At 51.3% G+C, this 18,426-nt stretch overlaps 4 protein-coding genes across 4 annotated transcripts; 3 read left to right on the top strand and 1 right to left on the bottom strand.

Moving 5' to 3' along the window:
• Positions 1-9,143: 9,143 nt before the first annotated feature.
• MRS44_008552 (uncharacterized protein) lies at positions 9,144-10,127 on the bottom strand (the record flags this gene model as incomplete). The annotated part of the gene is made up of 2 exons (XM_065620979.1): positions 9,144-9,771; positions 9,823-10,127. The coding sequence occupies 2 exons, from the start codon at positions 10,125-10,127 to the stop codon at positions 9,144-9,146; spliced, it is 933 nt and encodes a 310-aa protein (XP_065477051.1).
• Positions 10,128-10,255: 128 nt separating this feature from the next.
• On the top strand, positions 10,256-10,558 carry MRS44_008551 (uncharacterized protein; the record flags this gene model as incomplete). Its single annotated transcript, XM_065620978.1, has 1 exon — positions 10,256-10,558. One exon carries the CDS (start codon positions 10,256-10,258, stop codon positions 10,556-10,558), a length of 303 nt encoding a protein of 100 aa, XP_065477050.1.
• A 1,366-nt stretch (positions 10,559-11,924) lies between these two features.
• Positions 11,925-14,196, top strand: MRS44_008550 (uncharacterized protein; the record flags this gene model as incomplete). The annotated part of the gene is made up of 3 exons (XM_065620977.1): positions 11,925-12,286; positions 12,475-13,030; positions 13,078-14,196. 3 exons carry the CDS (start codon positions 11,925-11,927, stop codon positions 14,194-14,196), a joined length of 2,037 nt encoding a protein of 678 aa, XP_065477049.1.
• A 571-nt stretch (positions 14,197-14,767) lies between these two features.
• MRS44_008549 (uncharacterized protein) lies at positions 14,768-16,790 on the top strand (the record flags this gene model as incomplete). Its single annotated transcript, XM_046279495.2, has 5 exons — positions 14,768-14,822; positions 15,014-15,060; positions 15,116-15,454; positions 15,751-15,965; positions 16,025-16,790. 5 exons carry the CDS (start codon positions 14,768-14,770, stop codon positions 16,788-16,790), a joined length of 1,422 nt encoding a protein of 473 aa, XP_046131997.2.
• Between the last annotated feature and the right edge of the window lie 1,636 nt (positions 16,791-18,426).

Here is an 18,426-nt window from a genome sequence, read left to right as displayed (position 1 = left end):
CAACTCTCTGCGAACTCTGGCTCTTGCGTACCGTGACTTTGAGTCGTGGCCGCCTGTTCTGAGCTTGAGTCCTAGCTTGGGTAACGAGGATGAGGGTCCCAAGGAGATTGACCTGACGGATCTTGTCAACAACCTGACATGGATGGGTGTCGTTGGTATTCAGGATCCTGTTCGAAAGGGTGTCCCCGAAGCTGTTCAAGATTGTGCTACCGCCTCGGTCTCTGTCAAGATGGTCACTGGTGACAACGTCGAGACTGCCAGGGCTATTGGACGCGAATGTGGTATCCTTACCGAGGAAAACGTCAAGGAGAAGAATGCCGTCATGGAAGGTTCCGAGTTCCGGAAGCTCGACGAGCGAGAACGGGCACAGGTCGTCAAGGGCCTTCACATCCTTGCTCGTTCTAGCCCTGAGGATAAGCGTATTCTCGTCAAGGCTCTTAGAGCTCAGGGTCAGATTGTTGCTGTTACTGGTGACGGCACAAACGATGCGCCAGCTCTCAAGGCTGCTGATGTTGGTTTCTCGATGGGTATCACCGGAACTGAAGTCGCAAAGGAAGCTTCAGACATTATCCTCATGGACGACAACTTCTCCTCCATCGTCAAGGCCCTCGCCTGGGGACGTGCCATCAACGACTCGGTCAAGAAGTTCCTCCAGTTCCAGCTCACAGTCAACATCACTGCCGTCTTTATCACCTTCATCTCCGCAGTCTCGGATGACAAAGAGACGTCAGTTCTCAACGCGGTGCAGCTTCTCTGGGTCAACCTCATCATGGACACCTTTGCCGCTCTCGCCCTCGCTACAGATCCCCCCACCGGAAGTCTTCTCCACCGCGAGCCTGAGCCCCGTACTGCGCCTCTCATCACCATCACCATGTGGAAGATGATCATCGGCCAGTCCATCTACCAGCTCATCGTGTGCTTCGTCCTCTGGTTCGCAGGCCCCAAGTTCCTCGACTACCCCGAGAAGGAACTGCGAACCCTCATCTTCAACGTCTTTGTGTTTATGCAAATCTTCAAGCTCGTCAACAGCAGACGCATCGACAACCGTCTCAACATCTTTGAGGGCCTGCACCGCAACCACCTCTTCATGCTCATGATGGCCATCATGGTCGGCGGCCAGCTCATCATCATATACGTTGGAGGCGACGCCTTTGTGGTGGTCCGCCTCAATGGTCCCCAGTGGGCCATCTCTGTCGTCCTGGGCTTCTTCTCCATTCCTATTGGTGTGCTCATCCGTCTTTTCCCCGATCGTTGGTTCCAGGCTATGGTGGATGTTTTGGTCAAGCTGTGGCCCAAGTGGCTTCGCCTGCGGAGGAAGAAGAAGTCACCTGAGGATGGCGACGAGACCCCTACAAACCCAGAAGACTACGACCTGGGTGATGCGCTGTTTGGTATCCGCGATGATCTCGAATTCTTGAAGAAGGTCCGCGGCGGACGCATGGCGGCCTTCAGCGATGCCATGGCCAAGTCTCGTGAGCTGATGCTTCTCCACCGTCATCGCTCCGAGTCTCGCTCTAGGAGCAAGGTCAGGAGCAGGAGAGGATCTTCGCGATCTTCCAACAGACCGCCTATTTCGCCCATGATGTCTGTCGTGGGCATGCCTGGTATCGTGGCGGCTAGCGTTGGTGGTCTTGGACCTTCTGGTCAGAGTGTAAATGAAAGGAGCGAGAATCCTTAGTACGATAATAGAGTGCGATGTTCGATTTCGATCAGTTTGTGTTTTCTTTTTGTTAGCATATGTGGCATTTTCCTTGGTGCGGGAAGGCTTGGAGTTGTTAGAGGGAGTGGAATTAGATCGTCTTGTGCAAGCTACGAACAACACGTCAAGGTAATAGGCGTAAAAAAGGAAATAACCATTAGTATGTACGATTTGCTGAGCTGAATAAAACATGAAGGCATCATGACCTGTCTTATCCTGTCCCTCATTGGTGATGTCTTCGATCTCTCACCATCACGGCTTTACCCTACACCAACACATTCACTCAACACCGCATGCCAAGGGTGGCTATGTTTTCACTTGTCGCCCGACAAACATGGACGTGCATCTTTAAACTCGCAAGGCGGAATTGTCATGAAACGCAAACAAAGCTGAATGCCTTGGTCTTGGCGGATCCTCTCTGTTGCCGATCGCGGAATTCAATGCGGAACGTGGTCCCTTAAGATGGTATTCATACCTTGGACGCCCTCATTTCTCAACATGCATCGTTAATGAGGATGGCCTTCTCAATCAGAACATGTGTCGGTCTGTGGCTGGCGACAACTGCAGTCGCTCAATTCACCGTCACTTCCAACTATGTCATCTCAAAGACAACGGATGAGGCCTTTACTAGGACCTCAACATTACCGCTCAGACCTGTCGTCGCACCAACTGGTGAAGCCATCTCAGAGACGACGTTCACGAGAAGCTACAATGGCCTCGAGATTGTCATGCGATACTTTGAACCTGGGGAATTCGCCTCGACAGACATCCTACTCACGACGAGCCAAATCAGCCTAGACGGCCCCTTCACGTACTACTACCAAGGCATCGTCTACACCGCGCCTGCATCTTGCCCGACGCCATTCACAGTCTCGACCAGAACGAGAATCATGATTCCCTCTGAAGTCCGCTCTCAGTTCTCTCCGACCAGCCTCGCCAGCAGAACAGGCACACACGACAACGGAGCCGTCTACACCCAGGTCACGGCGTACCTCTCTGACGGCGCCGTGCGGATAAATGCCGCAGACGCGTCGTCTGATTGGCTCGCCACGTATTACCTGGCCGACTGCCGTAACCCGACGGCCACAGATGACTCGTACTGGGGCAATCTCGAGCCCGGCACGAGTCGTGATGATCCCGTCAACGACTGGCTGAACGAGAAATCTTCAGTCAAACCGTGGGTTATTGCTCTCGCCGTCGTCTTTCCGAGTCTGTTCCTTCTCGGCTTCGTCGAATCGTGGTTCTGGTTTCGGAGGATGATGGTGGGGAGGGGAGCTCTGAGGGTGGGCACAATCTGCTGGATCCTCATTTTGCCGCTTCTGCTCTTGTTTGCGAGGTATGCGCCCGCAAGACGAGATACCGATCGATCTGAGCTCCGGATCCGATGGAAGAGGTTCAGGCTCGGGACAAGAGTCAAGCTCTGGCTGCGCTGGGGGTTTCGGAAGTCATACCCGGCGGAGCTGCTGGGGACGAAGCCGAGCTCTTCCTTGCAGCCGAGGAATTCGACCGTCGAAGAAGTAGAGGAGAAGGACAGTCCGTTCAACAGCGACGGGACGAGGAGGCGACCTCCGTCAGAGGAGGGAGACGTGGTATGGATAACAGAACCGGGGCCATCGCAGATAATTACAAGATGAGCAGAGTCAAATCATTGTCAGTCAATTGACAAGACATTCCGGGTCAATCGACACTTTCACTGATACAGTCAATCGACTCGTGTTACGCGACCTGGTGAGCTAAAGGGTATCGATGCCTCTTTTGAACAAATTCATGAGAGTCCCAGATGCTCGGCCCCGCCACCACATGACCCTCAATTGGTCCCCTTGGAGGGTCAGACACGAATCAATTGATCAATGAGAACCGGCTATCTTGTCCGTCACGAGATGCATGGCAGCGGGGGCTCAACCGCCACTATCCAGCCATCTCACCCATCTCTCACTCTTCCTCAGCCTCCAACCCTTATCAACCCGCTAGAGACCAATTCGGTTTATCTATCCGTGCGGCTCATACCCCGCGATCAAGCAGTATCCCCCGCAGGCTAGTCCCCATCAGGTAGCCACACGACAAGTGCCGTCTGTCTCTCTGACTTTGTCCTGTTGCCGTAATGTTTGCTTCCCAAGTTCCTGACCAGATAAGCCCGATAAGGAAAAAAGAGTCGGTATCGACGTTATGGCTTCCCAGACGAGGCATCACTTGAGGCTTGACCGGCTCGTGAGGAGGCATGGCTAAAAAGTATATCAAGGAGCCATGTGTCTGCTTCTTTGTTGATCTTGCCCAGACACATCATCACAGCTCAGACAACAGCAGCAGCCATGGTACTCCCTCACCCTTTCGATCCTCTCTCTGCCAATGAGATCTCGGCTTCCGTCGACATTGTCAAGAAGTACCATTCCGGACCATGCTACTTCAACGTCGTCTCTCTGCACGAGCCTCGCAAGGCTGAGATGCTTCGATGGCTCGAGCATCCTTCCGACAGCAACCGTCCTGCTCGAATTGCTGATGTTGTCGTCATCCTTCCTGACGGCAAGGTCTATGATGGTCTTGTTGACCTCAAGGTCAAGAAGGTGACCAAGTGGGAGAAGCTGGATGGTCTTCAGCCTATTGTAAGTGCTATCGCGCTCTTCAACAGCCTTGTCTAACATAGCTAGATCACCCCCGAGGAGCTCAACCAGGTCGAGACCATCATGCGAAAGGATCCCGAGGTCATCAAGCAATGTGAGATCTCTGGCATCCCCGCGTCCGACATGCACAAGGTCTACTGCGATCCTTGGACCATTGGTTACGATGAGCGCTTCGGCAACTCTGTTCGCCTCCAGCAAGCCCTCATGTACTACCGCCCCGACCCGGATACCTTCCAGTACCAGTATCCCCTCGACTTCTGCCCCATTTTCGACGGCGCCAAGAAGGCCATCATCCACATCGATATCCCCAAGGTCCGACGTCCTCTCAGCCAGCAGAAGCCTATTGACTACATCCCCCGTGCTATCGAGGCTGCTGGCGGATACCGAAAGGATATCAAGCCTATCAACATTACCCAGCCCGAGGGTGTTTCTTTCACCATGAACGGCCGTGTGCTGTCATGGCAGAACTGGAAGTTCCACATTGGCTTCAACTACAAGGAGGGTATCGTTCTCAACCACATCACCTTCAACGACAAGGGCATTGAGCGTCCCGTCTTCTACCGTCTTTCGCTCTCTGAGATGGTTGTGCCTTATGGCAACCCCGAGCACCCTCACCAGCGCAAGCACGCCTTTGATCTCGGTGAATACGGTGCTGGTTACCTTACCAACTCTCTGGCTCTCGGCTGCGACTGCAAGGGTGTCATTCACTACCTCGATGCCGACTTTGCTACCCGCGATGGTTCTATCCGCACCATCAAGAACGCCATCTGCATTCACGAGGAGGACAACGGTATTCTCTTCAAGCACACTGACTTCAGAGATGACTCCGTCACCGTCACCCGTGCTCGCAAGCTCATCGTCCAGCAGATCTTTACTGCCGCCAACTACGAGTATGCTTGCCAATGGGTCTTCCACCAGGACGGAACCATCCAGCCTGAGATCAAGCTCACTGGTATCCTCAACACCTACTCTCTCAACCCTGGTGAGGATGCTGGTCCTTGGGGCACTGAGGTGTACCCCCAGGTCAACGCGCACAACCATCAGCATCTCTTCTGTCTCCGCATCAACCCCATGATTGACGGAACAAACAACACGGTCAACATGGTTGATACAGTCCCCAGCGATGCTCCTGTTGGCAGTCCCGAGAACTTCTACGGCAATGCTTTCTACGCCAAGAAGACCAAGCTTCGCACCAGCGGCGAGGCCAAGACCGACTACAACGGCGCCACGAGCCGTACATGGGAGATGGTCAACGAGTCCAAGCTTCACCCTTACAGCAAGAAGCCTGTCTCTTACAAGCTCGTGAGCAGAGAGGTTCCTGGTCTGCTGCCCAAGCCTGGTAGCTTGGTGTGGAAGCGTGCTGGCTTTGCCCGCCACGCCGTGCACGTCACTCCTTGTAAGTTGCCTTCCACTCGCAATGATCTATACGCATACTGACCCTTCTAGACCGTGACGATGAGCTCTGGCCTGCTGGTCGCCACGTCCCCCAGACCTCTGGCGAGCCCTCAATGGGTCTCCCCCAATGGATGGCCAACAACAACGAGCCAACCGAAAACACCGACATCGTCCTCTGGCACACCTTCGGCGTGACGCACATCCCCGCCCCCGAGGACTTCCCCATCATGCCCGTCGAGCCCATGACGCTGCTCCTGCGGCCTCGCAACTTCTTCACCAACAACCCCTGCATGGACGTGCCGCCCAGCTACTCCATCACCCCCACCCAGGTGGCTGAGAAGAAGGGCGCGCTAGATCAGACTGACAAGGTTAGCCAGCTGGCTTTTGGTGGTAAGAGCTGCTGCTCAGGTGGAAGTGCTTCTGCTAGGCTGTAAGCGTGGATTTGAATGTGGATTTAGTGTATATATACCATGGCATTGATGAATAGCAATAGAGACTGCTTGATTGTTCTGCACTTGTTTGTTCTTCGCTTCGAAGCCGCAATTAATGAACTCTGCCCGCCTTGTGACCGTTTCCGTCTTGTTAAAGCCTGGTTTTGACGTTTTGTCTCCTCGTATGTGTTTGCGATTGATCATAGTTTGGCATTCTGGGGAATACGAGATCTTCTACATGTCACGCAGGCGCCAAGGCCTGGGGTTGCTGAGACCCGGATGATGGAAGGGCATTTCGGGTAGCACGTGACCATTCACGTGCCAAGGTGACGGCTGCTGCCCTCAAGGTCATTGTCGCGTTTACCACCAAACAGGAGCTTGAACTTTGATCTCGCTCCTCATTCATAGCATTGAACTCAGTAGTCGCCATTCAAGAGCTGTCCGCATGGCCCAGACAACCTGGCAACTCGCCTGACGAATACCCTGTAGCATCGCACCTTCAAAGCCGACCACCCCCCATTACACTACGGCTTTATACATTCAGCTTCAGAACGCATTTCGCAGTCACGACGAAATCGAAATTGGGAACACTCAGAAAGACGCCGCCTTTGTCAATCCCGGTTACGAAGAATTCGCCGCCAGTGGCGAAGGTAAATACGCCACCCAACTCAACAAAGAGAAACCTGGGGACACAGGCCTGATTCGAAGACAAAGAGCCCGTTGAAGAATGCGGCTTCTGCTCTCTAGGCTGGCGGATATGGAAGCATCTATAACTGCGGGGAGCAAGAGACAGAGGGCCTATCCGACAAGTTCGATCTGATGGTCTTTCACTCTGCCAATTCCCACGGCGCAATCACGGCACCGCCGCCGACATACCGGGATTCACCAGGCATGTCTGCATCACCTCAACTAACCGTCGAGAACTGGGCGGCCACCTCGACAGTACCGCTGTCAAAGTAGCGACACGGGCCGCTTCCACCGCCAAAGAGGTTGCAGCCATGGCCGCCAGCCTTGCATTGCATCATCATCACGAAGGTGGGGGAGATAGATAGGCCCTTAGGTAACAGGGAAAGGCGTTGGCCAACGTAGGAAGATGGAAGTAAGTCTTCAAGGGCCAATCCAAACGGCAGACGAATGAGGCCAATGTTGGCTAACGTTGCAAACAGGAACGGACGACAGTCAAGAACGACATGCCATTAAAGGATAGGCTCCGCAGCGCAACATGGAGGTTCGGTGACAACAGATCGAGGGACTCGTTTCCAAACGCGACAGTCCCTTATGTTGCTAACGAGGCTCGTCAGATCGCGCCCGGAGCCAACAAGGAGCAAGCCAGCTTTTGTGCCCTTCCTCCTCCTAGCAAGCCAACGCTGGCTCTTGTCACTCAGGCTTCGACTTTGAACCAGGCAACCTCGGCTTCGGCTCGCCCCAAGTGCGCCCGCCGCGCCGCTACCCGTGAGGGCCAGCATGGCTCGGCAACTCCAAGAAACGTGATCCCATCATGGAAACATATTCGGACGGCGCCTGTGTGCGATGAGAACCCTGCTCTCCCTACGAAGCACCTTTGCCTTCTTGGCAACACAGCTAACGTTCCGAGCCGTTACAACATGCATCGGCTCCTTCAACGTTCGAAATCCGACTTCGCCTTCCAGTACATAAAAGGCCACACAGAAGCAGCTGTCTAAACCACCCGCTATCAACCAGCCGGTCTCCACTGTACGGATGGAAATGGCTGCCTGTACTAACTTTGTCCTGTCCGAACCATTTATGGCTACACTGGATTACACGGCGGACATGATTCCCTGTAGGCTCAAGTTAGCTGTAGCAAAGCTGCACCAGCCCAGGAACAAAACCAGCGTGTCGTGGTATTTGCTCGATTTGACCTCGATGTAGGTTACTCCAAACCATCAGTTGGGCATAACTAACAGCTTTTATAACCTTGAAAAACGTTCTTGGAGACGTTTCCAACGTCAACGTCGTCAATCTTTGCGAATCCATTACAGCTTTCGATCGCATTGATGATATTCTACGCTTCAAGGACCCCCACAACCGTCTGGATGTATTGGCTACTTCGTTCGATATACGCCTGTTGGACGGACCTTGAAGATGTTTGCAGCCATGCCGTCATGCTGGAATATCCCAACTTGTTCGTCGATATCATTAATGCCAAGAACGCTCTTTGTCCCATGGGATCTACCCATTATGTCAATTGGGATTTCATGCGCATGAGAGGTCCTCTAGACACGTTCCACATACTGTCCAAGATCAAGGGGCCTGTTCCTGAAGGAGCCGGGGAGAGCTCTTGTCTAAGCCCTATCACATATGGTACCTAATCCCATAGTTTCTCATAATTATTATCCGACATATCCTAAACCTAGAAAGTGGAAGTGTCATAAGTGGCTGGCCAAACGCCTGGATGGTTCTCAAGCGATGAATAGAGCTTCTGACCGTGTCAGGTTAACAATGGCCCAGAGGTGAGGTCAACAGAATGGGAAAAAAAAGACGCACGGGTGGTATCTTTCATGTCAGCTTCCTGGATCATCTGACGAATGAGGAGAGTAAGACGGCTTCGAGCGAGATGAAAGAGATTTATGGGAACAGACAGACAAGGTTCTCCATGTGGATGCTCTTACTAGCGTTTCTGAAGCTGGCTACGAATCCCTTGACTCAGGGCACAATGTTTGAGGGCCGTGTCATTAAACCCATCTTTACACATCCTAAGAGCTACGCGAATCCGAAATAGGAATCTTTAGTTGACACTTGAGCTGAACATTGTCGTGATCTTGAGGACCCAGGATGTGGAGAAACTGACCAAGTCCTTCTTGGCCCGTCAATGGGGGGATCAACTATCTCTACGAGCAGACGGGAGCTGAGAGTCATCTCCTTAGGACGTCTAGGAAGATAAAAAAGAAATACTTTGATTTGTTTCTGTGCCTAGAAACAGGTCTACCTCAGGCGTCTTGTCTTCCTTCTAATTTCTTTGAACCAGTTTCTGGCACATTTTCAAGTCGCAGGTCTCGCTAGGGCTCGTTGTTGCAGGAATCCCTGCTCCCCAGCCGTGTATTCGACCAATCTGGTAGCCAAAGCTCTGTTCAAATCCTCCGGAAGGTTCGTCAAGGTAACCGCAGCCACCACATAGTGGAGGAACCTGTCAAATGGATATCCGTCATGATCCAACAAGTTTGGTTTTATCCCCCCTTGCACCACCATGTCCCAAACAGAGCTGTGATGCCTGTGTTGTCCACTTGCTAGCTCCGAACGCCATTTTCCAAAATCCCAAAGGATGCACATTTCTCCGTCTGGGACTGGGAGACCAAAAGTTTTGACGAGATGGTCAGCGTATTGTGCCAGCTCCCACCGGAAGCGAATGGTAGCAGCCGCCTCGTTGAGCTCCTCTGCTGGCAGTTCCTTTCTTACTGCACGAGTAAGCGTGCCGCGCACCAGTGGACCCCAACCGCAGTCCCAATCTCCAGGGCAGGCTTGTAGAAGTAGCCATGCCATTTCAGGCACACGGTTCTGACGGATGAGTTTTGTCATCTCGTCCATCATTGCTTGCTTGGGGGTCTTTGATGGCCCAGCAGACCCCTGGGAAGATGAATTGGTGCCCATGTTCACTGTGTTTTGTGTGAACCTGTAAGAGCCTTCCATGTTCTCTCAAAGTGTGAAAGCGGGATTATGGTACACCTGATCCAAGAATTGTCCCACTGCTCGGTCCTGCGCACGAAGCTTGATGTTCTGAAAGTAGCAGAGGTGGGTCACCCGGTTCCTGCGAACGTTGAGGATTGACTGAAATCGCTCTATGGGTTGTAGGCGACCTGGCGAAAGGAAGGGAGGGGTGCTTGTCTGAGGAGTTGGTTTATCGTCGTCAAGAACTTGTTGACGCCAGTGATTCAATGACGCAGCTTGCGAAGTGATGTCAAGAAGATTTTTGCCAATGGGCGCTGCGGGAGGGTATTTATCTTCTATTGGGAACAGAACAGCTGGCATGTTGCATGTAAGGTTTGTCTTTATATCGTTTAACCTCACATGGCTGCCTTGATGAGGCTTTCACCAAGGTTGCCGACGAAAACATCGAAGCTATCGCCCTAAGCTAGGCGCCTGGGCATCAACTGACGATGGATCACATTGACGGAAAGCTGCCGCCACTGGAGAATGGGGTGGTTCTTGTAAGTGTGGGTGATGAGACTGAAGCTCCTGATGATGAGGGTGAAGGGTTTGAGGACGGCGACGACAATGTTGACGCCGACGGGGTCATGATCGAAGATGAAGCTGAGGGGATCAACGGCGGAGGTATCGCTAGAGACTTCAAGATTGCAATGGTGGGAAGGGTCGTGATAGATCCGCAAGAGGCTCCTGTAGCATCGTCCACAGCACAGGAAGGCCGCAGCTACTGGACATCGTGGTTCACAGGCAGATAGATATTCAGGTTGGACAGGGGATGGCGAGAAGGGCATTGAAAGTTGACACAAAAAGTTCGTTCTGGTACACAATCTTATGGCTCAGTTAACCAATCAAGGGCCGGGCTTCAGCTATAACAAATAACAAATTGTCAACACATCATAGCATCATATCCCAATGCTAACACATTGGCCTTTTTTTTAACCTTCTGCTGCCTGCAGTAGAAGACTCATACGTAGCTGCCTTCTGGGGAACTGTTGTCGTTATTATTGTCTACAATGATGACAAGAAGCCATCAGCCACAACAGCAAAAAGCACATTCATTAATACATGACGGTGTCGTTTTCGTAGTCTATGCTTCGCTCGATCGGCCATTGCAGCGGGAGCTGAGGAACGCCCTCGGTTCAATTGTGTGATGTGGAGTCTTTCGTCTTGTCGCGGGCGTGGAGATTGAACTTGCTCTGCCGCAGTGGATGGGTGCGTGTTTATGCCTAGTTGTCGGCCGAGATAAGTATCGTAACTCCTTGCAAGGGGTTAATACGAGGAGCCGCCGAGTAGGAGACAAGTTTGTGGCTTGCTTGATGCCCCTTCATACCAAGGTAGACAGGACGCGCAACGACGCCGTTCAACTTCTTGAGGTAACAAGAGAGACCCTTTAAATGTGTAGTATTGATGTCTGCCTACCGACCATGCCTTGAGAGTAGTCTCGGTTCGTGAACAAGGAAACTGTGTGCTGCGTCAAAGCTGAGCAGAAATGACATGTGACTTCTTCCTTTGAGATATTCCACCAAGGCTCGGCCTGTATTCTACCCCCCGTCCAAGTGAAAACTATTCTACATGGTCGCGCTCTCATAGACGCTATTCATGTCCTCAGAGTCAGCTTATACAGGCGCTACAGTCCGGGCAGGTCCTATAACAGCTACTTCAAGGTGGCAAAGCAGTTAAGTGTGAATGCGCGCATTGATAAGTCTGTTCCTTTTGGTACGCTGGCACTATATGGCTGAATCTCCCTGTGCAGAAACTAAATGAGCCTGGTCCATCTCGTGAGTAATTGTTCTCAGTCCTGTAGGGAGCAATAATGGTAATAACCCCATGCAACTGCATCTCATCACGCAAGCCCTTGTCATTTTACCTTTGCCGATACGGGCGCGGAGATCACACCACATCTGGGCATATCGCCGCACCCTTCTCCACATCACATACAACGACAACCTTGCTAGTCGCCAGCTGAAACGGGATGCTATGCAGTTGGTTGTAAGATGCATCGATCAACCAACATACATCAACCTGGGCAGTCGAGACAAAAAGAGGGGGCAAGGACTGCGTCAGCTGCCCTTCACCTTTCCCCAATTTTCCTTTCCTCGTCCTCTCCATCACCTTTTCAACATGTCTTGGGACCGGTATGAGCTCGGCCAGAAGAACATCTTCTATGATGAAGAGATACACTTGTTCGACACAGTGCTACCTCCGCACGTAGGGCGCGTGCGGAGATGCATGCTGGACTTTTCCTGCCCATTCCGTGGTCACAAAGACTTGTTCGATGCTGTTTCCATTAACGGACATATCAAGCGCCCAAGCGACGGCTCAGACATAGATCCTGCTTTGAAGGCGGCCAGCAATGCTTTCAATAAAGCTACCAGTATAGTTAATGGCGGCTACTTGGAAAAGAAATGGGAGAACTTTTTCGAGACACATTTCTTTGAGCCTCTTAGCGATAGTCTTTCGGTGTCCAAAGACGATTCCCGACGGTAAGTACACGAACCATCCCTCTACAGTTAAACACTTGGGGCTGACGACAATACCAAGAGCCTCTCGATGTAACTACTACTACGACGGCGTGAAAAGGTGTGCCCGGTTACTCATTCTCCTCCTATACTGTAACTGACTCGAATGAAAGAGAAACCAATGAGTTGTGGGACTTATTTAAGACGAATAGCACCCCTGGCATTGGGTCCTTTGAGAGCCTCAAATGCCCAAAACCAGATCAGGCGTTCTACCTGCCCATATACCACTCTGACTCTCGGATCGGAATTCCGACGGTAGTAGATCGCGAGGCTCGGCAATGGAACCGCCATCAAGAAACATCCATCATGGAGCCCTTTTCATGGTCAACTTTGAAGAAGTTGCATGAGTTTGGCCTGCAGCCAACCCCGGTTCGAATTTTTCAGAAACCACCCATGGAGGCAAATCTCAAATGCTATCCTTGGCTCATTATCGAGCACAAAAAGGAGGAAGAGATAGAGGGAAGATCTGGACGCGTAGTGTGTTGCCAGGCCGCTAATGCCGCGGCATGCGCCATCAGACTGGTCCAAGATTCAGCGCAGTACGCCGTCGAGCTGCCGGATCACGGACACATCCCACCGATTCCGGTAGTGACGACCATCGGGCCCCGTGTTACGGTCTGGCTCATGTACTTTGCCAAGAACTTTGATGCGCCTTGTAGCCGTAGGGACACGCAAGAGGTGATGATTAAAAAGCGTGATAAGGGTTATGTGAGTGCAACCATCTATCTTTTCACTTGTGCTAATAGAGTGTTTAGATCATGCGAACCATTTGGAGCGGCGACATGACCAAAATTGTCGACGTTGTGAGGTTTCAGATCATCTTGGAGAACACGCACACCTGGGCTGTGCGAGCCTTCAAACCTTTGATATCCTCATACATTGAGCAATGGGGTCATGTACACTGCAGGTCAAGTTTCGACCGTGAAGCTACTCAAAGCCCATGGAGCGAGGTAATGCTTCGTCGTCACAAGACCACCGAGCGACGTCGAAAAGTTCTGCCTATAGTTCAGGCCCTACTAGAGGACCACGCCACCATGGAGCTTGACAACACGGCTCATCAAAAGGTAACACCATTGCTTTTGGGCTTGCTTATGCACCAAATTTGCTCATCGGAGAGGGAGTTTCTATCTAATGAAGTCGATCGGGTTGTCAGGGAGAAGTTGGTGGCTCTCGATCTGACCCAGGAGCTGCCTGCCACCCGTCACTCGCAAATCAAGGCAACGCAGGCATCCATCGAGACCGAACTTGAACAGACAAGCCCCGTAACTCAGAAGCCGCCGATTGACAACGATGATCCCAACGATTCCGACTACAGGGAGTCATTGGCTACGTCATCCCTTGGAATTCCTGATCAAGACGCTACGGTCGCCGAGGCTTCTGATGCTGAGGCTTCAACTGCCCAGTCTTCGGACCATGAATTCTCTGAAGAAACGACAACCCTGCGGCGCCATGAGAGATTTATCGCAACACCACGGCCAAGATCTTCGAGAGGTGGCCGTCCTAGCTTGAAAAGTCGCGACTCGGCACCGCTCTCCGGAAGCACAATCACTGCGTCAGCCGAGACCACACCGACGCCAAACACCTCGAGGGGTCGAACCAGCACCAGCTCGCCTTGTCGATGTTCAGGCTCACCGCAACGGTCGCAGGATTTTGAAAAGCCAAGTAACGACGCACCCTCTGGCTCACCTGTGTTTGCTGGCAAGCCACCAGTGGAGCGGCGGGTATGGTCACCTGGAAGACAGTTTGGCCAAGGACATGATCCAGAATCTTCTGGTATTCGGGAGAATCCCAAGGAGAAAAGTGTATTCAATTTCAATACCGGGCTGAGCCACTCAGTCATTGCGGACAGTCAGGAGTCGTCTGATGCATTTTGATATATATGCACGAAGACTTGAGACCATTTTAGTTTATGTACTTGTTTTCGTAATTAAATTCATGTCCATTAGGTTGGTGCGTGAATTGCGAATGGCCGCGTGTTCGCAGGACCTGACCCAGATGCTCCCACCAGGTAGATGAACGTCCGTGGCCAGGCACGTAAACCAAGAGATGAACGAAACGCCAGAATATCAAAGAATATTACTAAATACTTCTTAAATATTGTAAAGAGATTTAGCTAAAATATAACAAAATCATAGTAAATATTATCTAATAATTAGAATACTTTAGAGCCTTTTTATTCTTTCTTATGATACCTTGTTAACTATCCTGAGGGAAGGATAAGCTAATATGGAGTCCTGTCTCGTGTTTTCCTCGGTGTCTCGTGCTGTTTTATGGCTATGTATCTCTTTAGGTGACACTCGCTAGAGGCCTAGGCATTATCCTCGAGGCATGGTCAATCAGTTGAACGGGGACAAGCCTAAGATCGAAAGGGAAGGCAAGTTTTATTCGGCCATTGAGGCTGTGTAGAACCACGCCGTTCATGGATTGCGAGAGACGTCTGTCAATATGATCCGCGATTGGCTCTTGTCCTTGCTGGTAGCAGAGGGCGATCGACTGGATCGTTCGTGTAGGGACTTTGTGCACGTGGTGGGCGTTCTCCATCAGAAGCGGTCCATGGAACAGAGAAGAATATGTTGGGCACTCTGATCGTGCTTGCTGGTTGCGCCAAAACCACGATACGCTCAGCGGCCAATGGGGAGAAGGGGAAACATCTGGTTAAGGTAAGTAGGCTAACTTGACAATACACGTCAGGCCCTAGAGGCAACCCGCAGCATGGTCTGCCAATGAGCGAACAACATGTGGGTTTGAAGTTCTACCACCCACATCATCTCGAAGGTGGCACATCCCCACAAGATATCAGGAGAAGTCAACCGGAACCAAGATGTCTTCGGATCCAGGCGACATCTAGCCGCTGGCCATGACCCCCAACCCCCTCCTCAGTCGCCCACGTCCTCAGGCGAGTCTGGCGCTGTCAACGACACCACTGAATCCTCAGAAGAGGAAGAAGCTCCGACCAACCCAGGTTCTGGGAGAAGACGCTCTTGGTTGGGCCTCCGGCCCCATGAGACCAAGACTGTTGTATGGCGTTCTGTTGTATTGTCCTTCACATTACAGGGAGCCGAATTCGCTGTTTACTACCCTGGTGATACAAAGTTGCGTTGGCTCATCGATAGCCAGCAGTGCAAACAGCTGGTGGCCTCGATGCCCAATTTGAATAAGAACAATCAGAATCTTTTCCATTGATATCGGCTGTTTGCCAGGCTCGATGGCCATTGCTGGTCTCGCTTACTGATCCGTTCGACTGTGAATCACTGTCAAACGCCCTCTCTCGGGTATATAACGCCCTCGACCTCCCTCCTCAGACTCTTCTTCTTTCTCTTCTTTTCATCATCCTTCTTGTCTCTGAAAGGGACGTTCCGTTCCTCATCGCGTTGATGAGATTATTCTTCGATCGAATCTGCTCCCTTACTCTCTGAACTCCCTTACAGTCCGTGTTTCTCCCTGGCTACTCCCACTTCATCATGGACCCCATCAACCTCCTGGCGGCAAGCATCACCCCACGTCAAATGCAGTCCTACATGGCCTGCCGGGCTCAAGCCGATGCCTTGCTCCAAAAGATCGGCATCATTATCCAGAGCCTGACCAACATCAAGGCTGAGGGGCACCGCCTCTTGATCTACGTCAAGGATCCTATGTCTGCACGGTAAGTCGTTCTTATCGCCACCCTTTGCCTACGTTGCCTAACCATGGATGAATTTTTAGAGAGGTGCGCGATATGCTTCAGCATGCCGGGTTCAACACGTTTGACTTTTGCGACTCATCCCACTCCCGTGGTGACCGTGCCTCTGGACTTGCCAAGTTCAACGACCCTGGCAACTCGGAATTCGATGCCTTGGTCACCTCGTATCGGCTTGGCGCGGGCAGAGGAGATTTCTACGGTGCCTGCCACCGTGGGGTCATTGTGGAGTTCCCTGATGACATTCGGACCCTGTACAGAGCTCGACAATCACTCGACCACATTGGACAGACAGAGACGCCTAGATGGGTCACCATGTACATCAACCACACGTACGATGCACAGGACGAGTTTCAGCTGGCCCAGCAGGAAGCCACGATGATCATCGAGGTTCCTGAGTTGCACCAATCCCTGTCCACTGACTTCACAGTGCCCCCGATCGACGAGCGAATCACTGGCCAGCATCGAATCATTTGCGCCTTTGAGATTCTCCAGCAGACCCAGCTCACTGGATTCAGCAAGTACCCCAGAGCTCGCATGGACTGGTCCGGGATGGACATGCCCGAGTCGAACCTCGAAGGGCAGTTCTACGCTGCTGTTGGACGGTTCCTGATGGCAAACCCGACCACTGCTGACAAGTTCACCAAGCAGACTATGGAGAGGATTGCTCTTCGATGGGAGCCAGGCAAGGAGCTCTCCATGGACCGCGTCGTGGGAAACTGCCCTGCCCTACCCAACGGTGTCAGGATCTACAACTATGTGATGCCAGGCAAGGGTCGCGACATGCTTTGAATGGCATGGATGGTTGAGGGGGATGGCTGGGGGTGACTGAGAGGTGGTTGAAGGGGGCGACTGAGTGAGCAATGCTATCCATGGTAAGATGGAGGAATCTTATCATCGCAGTGATGAGAAAATCACACACAACAAAAGGGGCGACCGGTTTGGTGGAAGAGTGGCGGCGGAGGTTGTTTTCTGCTTTTCAAAAAATGGGTTAGCATTTAGTTACTTTGAACTACTTGTTAATCTCTAACTGCTTGCTCGCGATTGTGAAGTCTGAATATTTGGCTTATTGGACAATAAGAACTACCCCCTTATACTTCCTTAAAGATCTTTCCCCTTCTTCGAGAGTAGCTCACAAATAGCAAAATGTGAATGAGGCGTGATCCTAAGTAGTTTACCATTAATGCTATCCACTGTGGGATAGAAGAATCTTATCATCGAGAGGATGAAATAATAACAGGCATAATAAAAGGGGCAGTTCGTTTGGCAGAGAGGAGTCTCATCATCTCGATGAGATGAAAATCACTGAAAGGGGTGACTAGTTTGGTGGACGAGTGGCGGATAGAAATATCTGAATCAGCCTAATACGCAATGCGAATATAGACTTGCACTGTTTCCTTTCTCGCCCACGATCCTGAGTAGTCGCCGCTTTTACCTGAGCCGGTGAGCTCGGGGTGAGCTAATATGAGATGTGGGTCGGCAGTTCTGGTTTCAGCCCCCGGTAGTTGATAAGAATAGGATGACCCCATAGGAACCTCATAGAGACTCGCACATTTACTATATATAGCTCGCTCGACACTTATTTTAATGAATTGGGGATAAACTTCGTTACTAGTTATCCTATTTGAGGTTATCCTAGAATTTATATTGACTTCGTAATAATATCTATTTTATGCTAGCTGGTGAGAAACCCTTTAGCTCTAGACCTCTGTGGTTACTGATCTAGAATATTGAGTAGATAGATAGTAAATCTAGTGAAAGCTGGTTACTCTACCACTCTTATAGAACGCAGGTAAACCGATATTCGTAACGATAGACTACCTCATTCTGCCTCGTTGGCGCTGGAACGTCATAGGGTCAGTCTGATGGCCAGGCGCCCTTACGCGGCCGAGATCAATCGGAAGGAAAAATGCCGGCTTATTAATTCCTTAAGACGGAAGTTAGTATAGGAGGAAAGTGGCCCTGGGTGGTCGTGGTGAAAAGGCATTAGATAGAAGACTCGGTGGTTAGCGGAGTTTATATCTCTGAGCGTGAGCTAGGAGGCGTATGCTTGCACCTCGGGATAACGGCTAGGTATCCTTAGACGAATAATAAGTATATAATACTTAAATACGACCTTGATTAATAAGGGTAGCATAGTATATTCCTGGGATTCGACTGCTAATATATATAGAGCCGCTAAGTTAGTTTCCTCTTTGCTATATACCTATGGATAGATAGATGCCTTGCCGTAATGTCTAGATGTAAGGCAATATATGATAAATATCTAGCTTTTTCTTCTTCTGGTTAGTTAAGAAAGTTCTACGTAGTTCTTGAGTCCTTCTAATTAGGGTGGTCAGGGTTCCTAGTGGACTGTGGTTCTTATGTCATCCGTCATCCTTGCTTAAAAAGCTCTCCTGATGGTGTGTAACATTGCTCCTAACTACAC

Source organism: Fusarium solani, assembly GCF_023522795.1.
Source record: "Fusarium solani strain SB1 chromosome Unknown bctg00000005, whole genome shotgun sequence".
Classification (NCBI taxonomy): domain Eukaryota; kingdom Fungi; phylum Ascomycota; class Sordariomycetes; order Hypocreales; family Nectriaceae; genus Fusarium; species Fusarium solani.
This window is presented reverse-complemented; position numbering and strand designations above follow the sequence as displayed.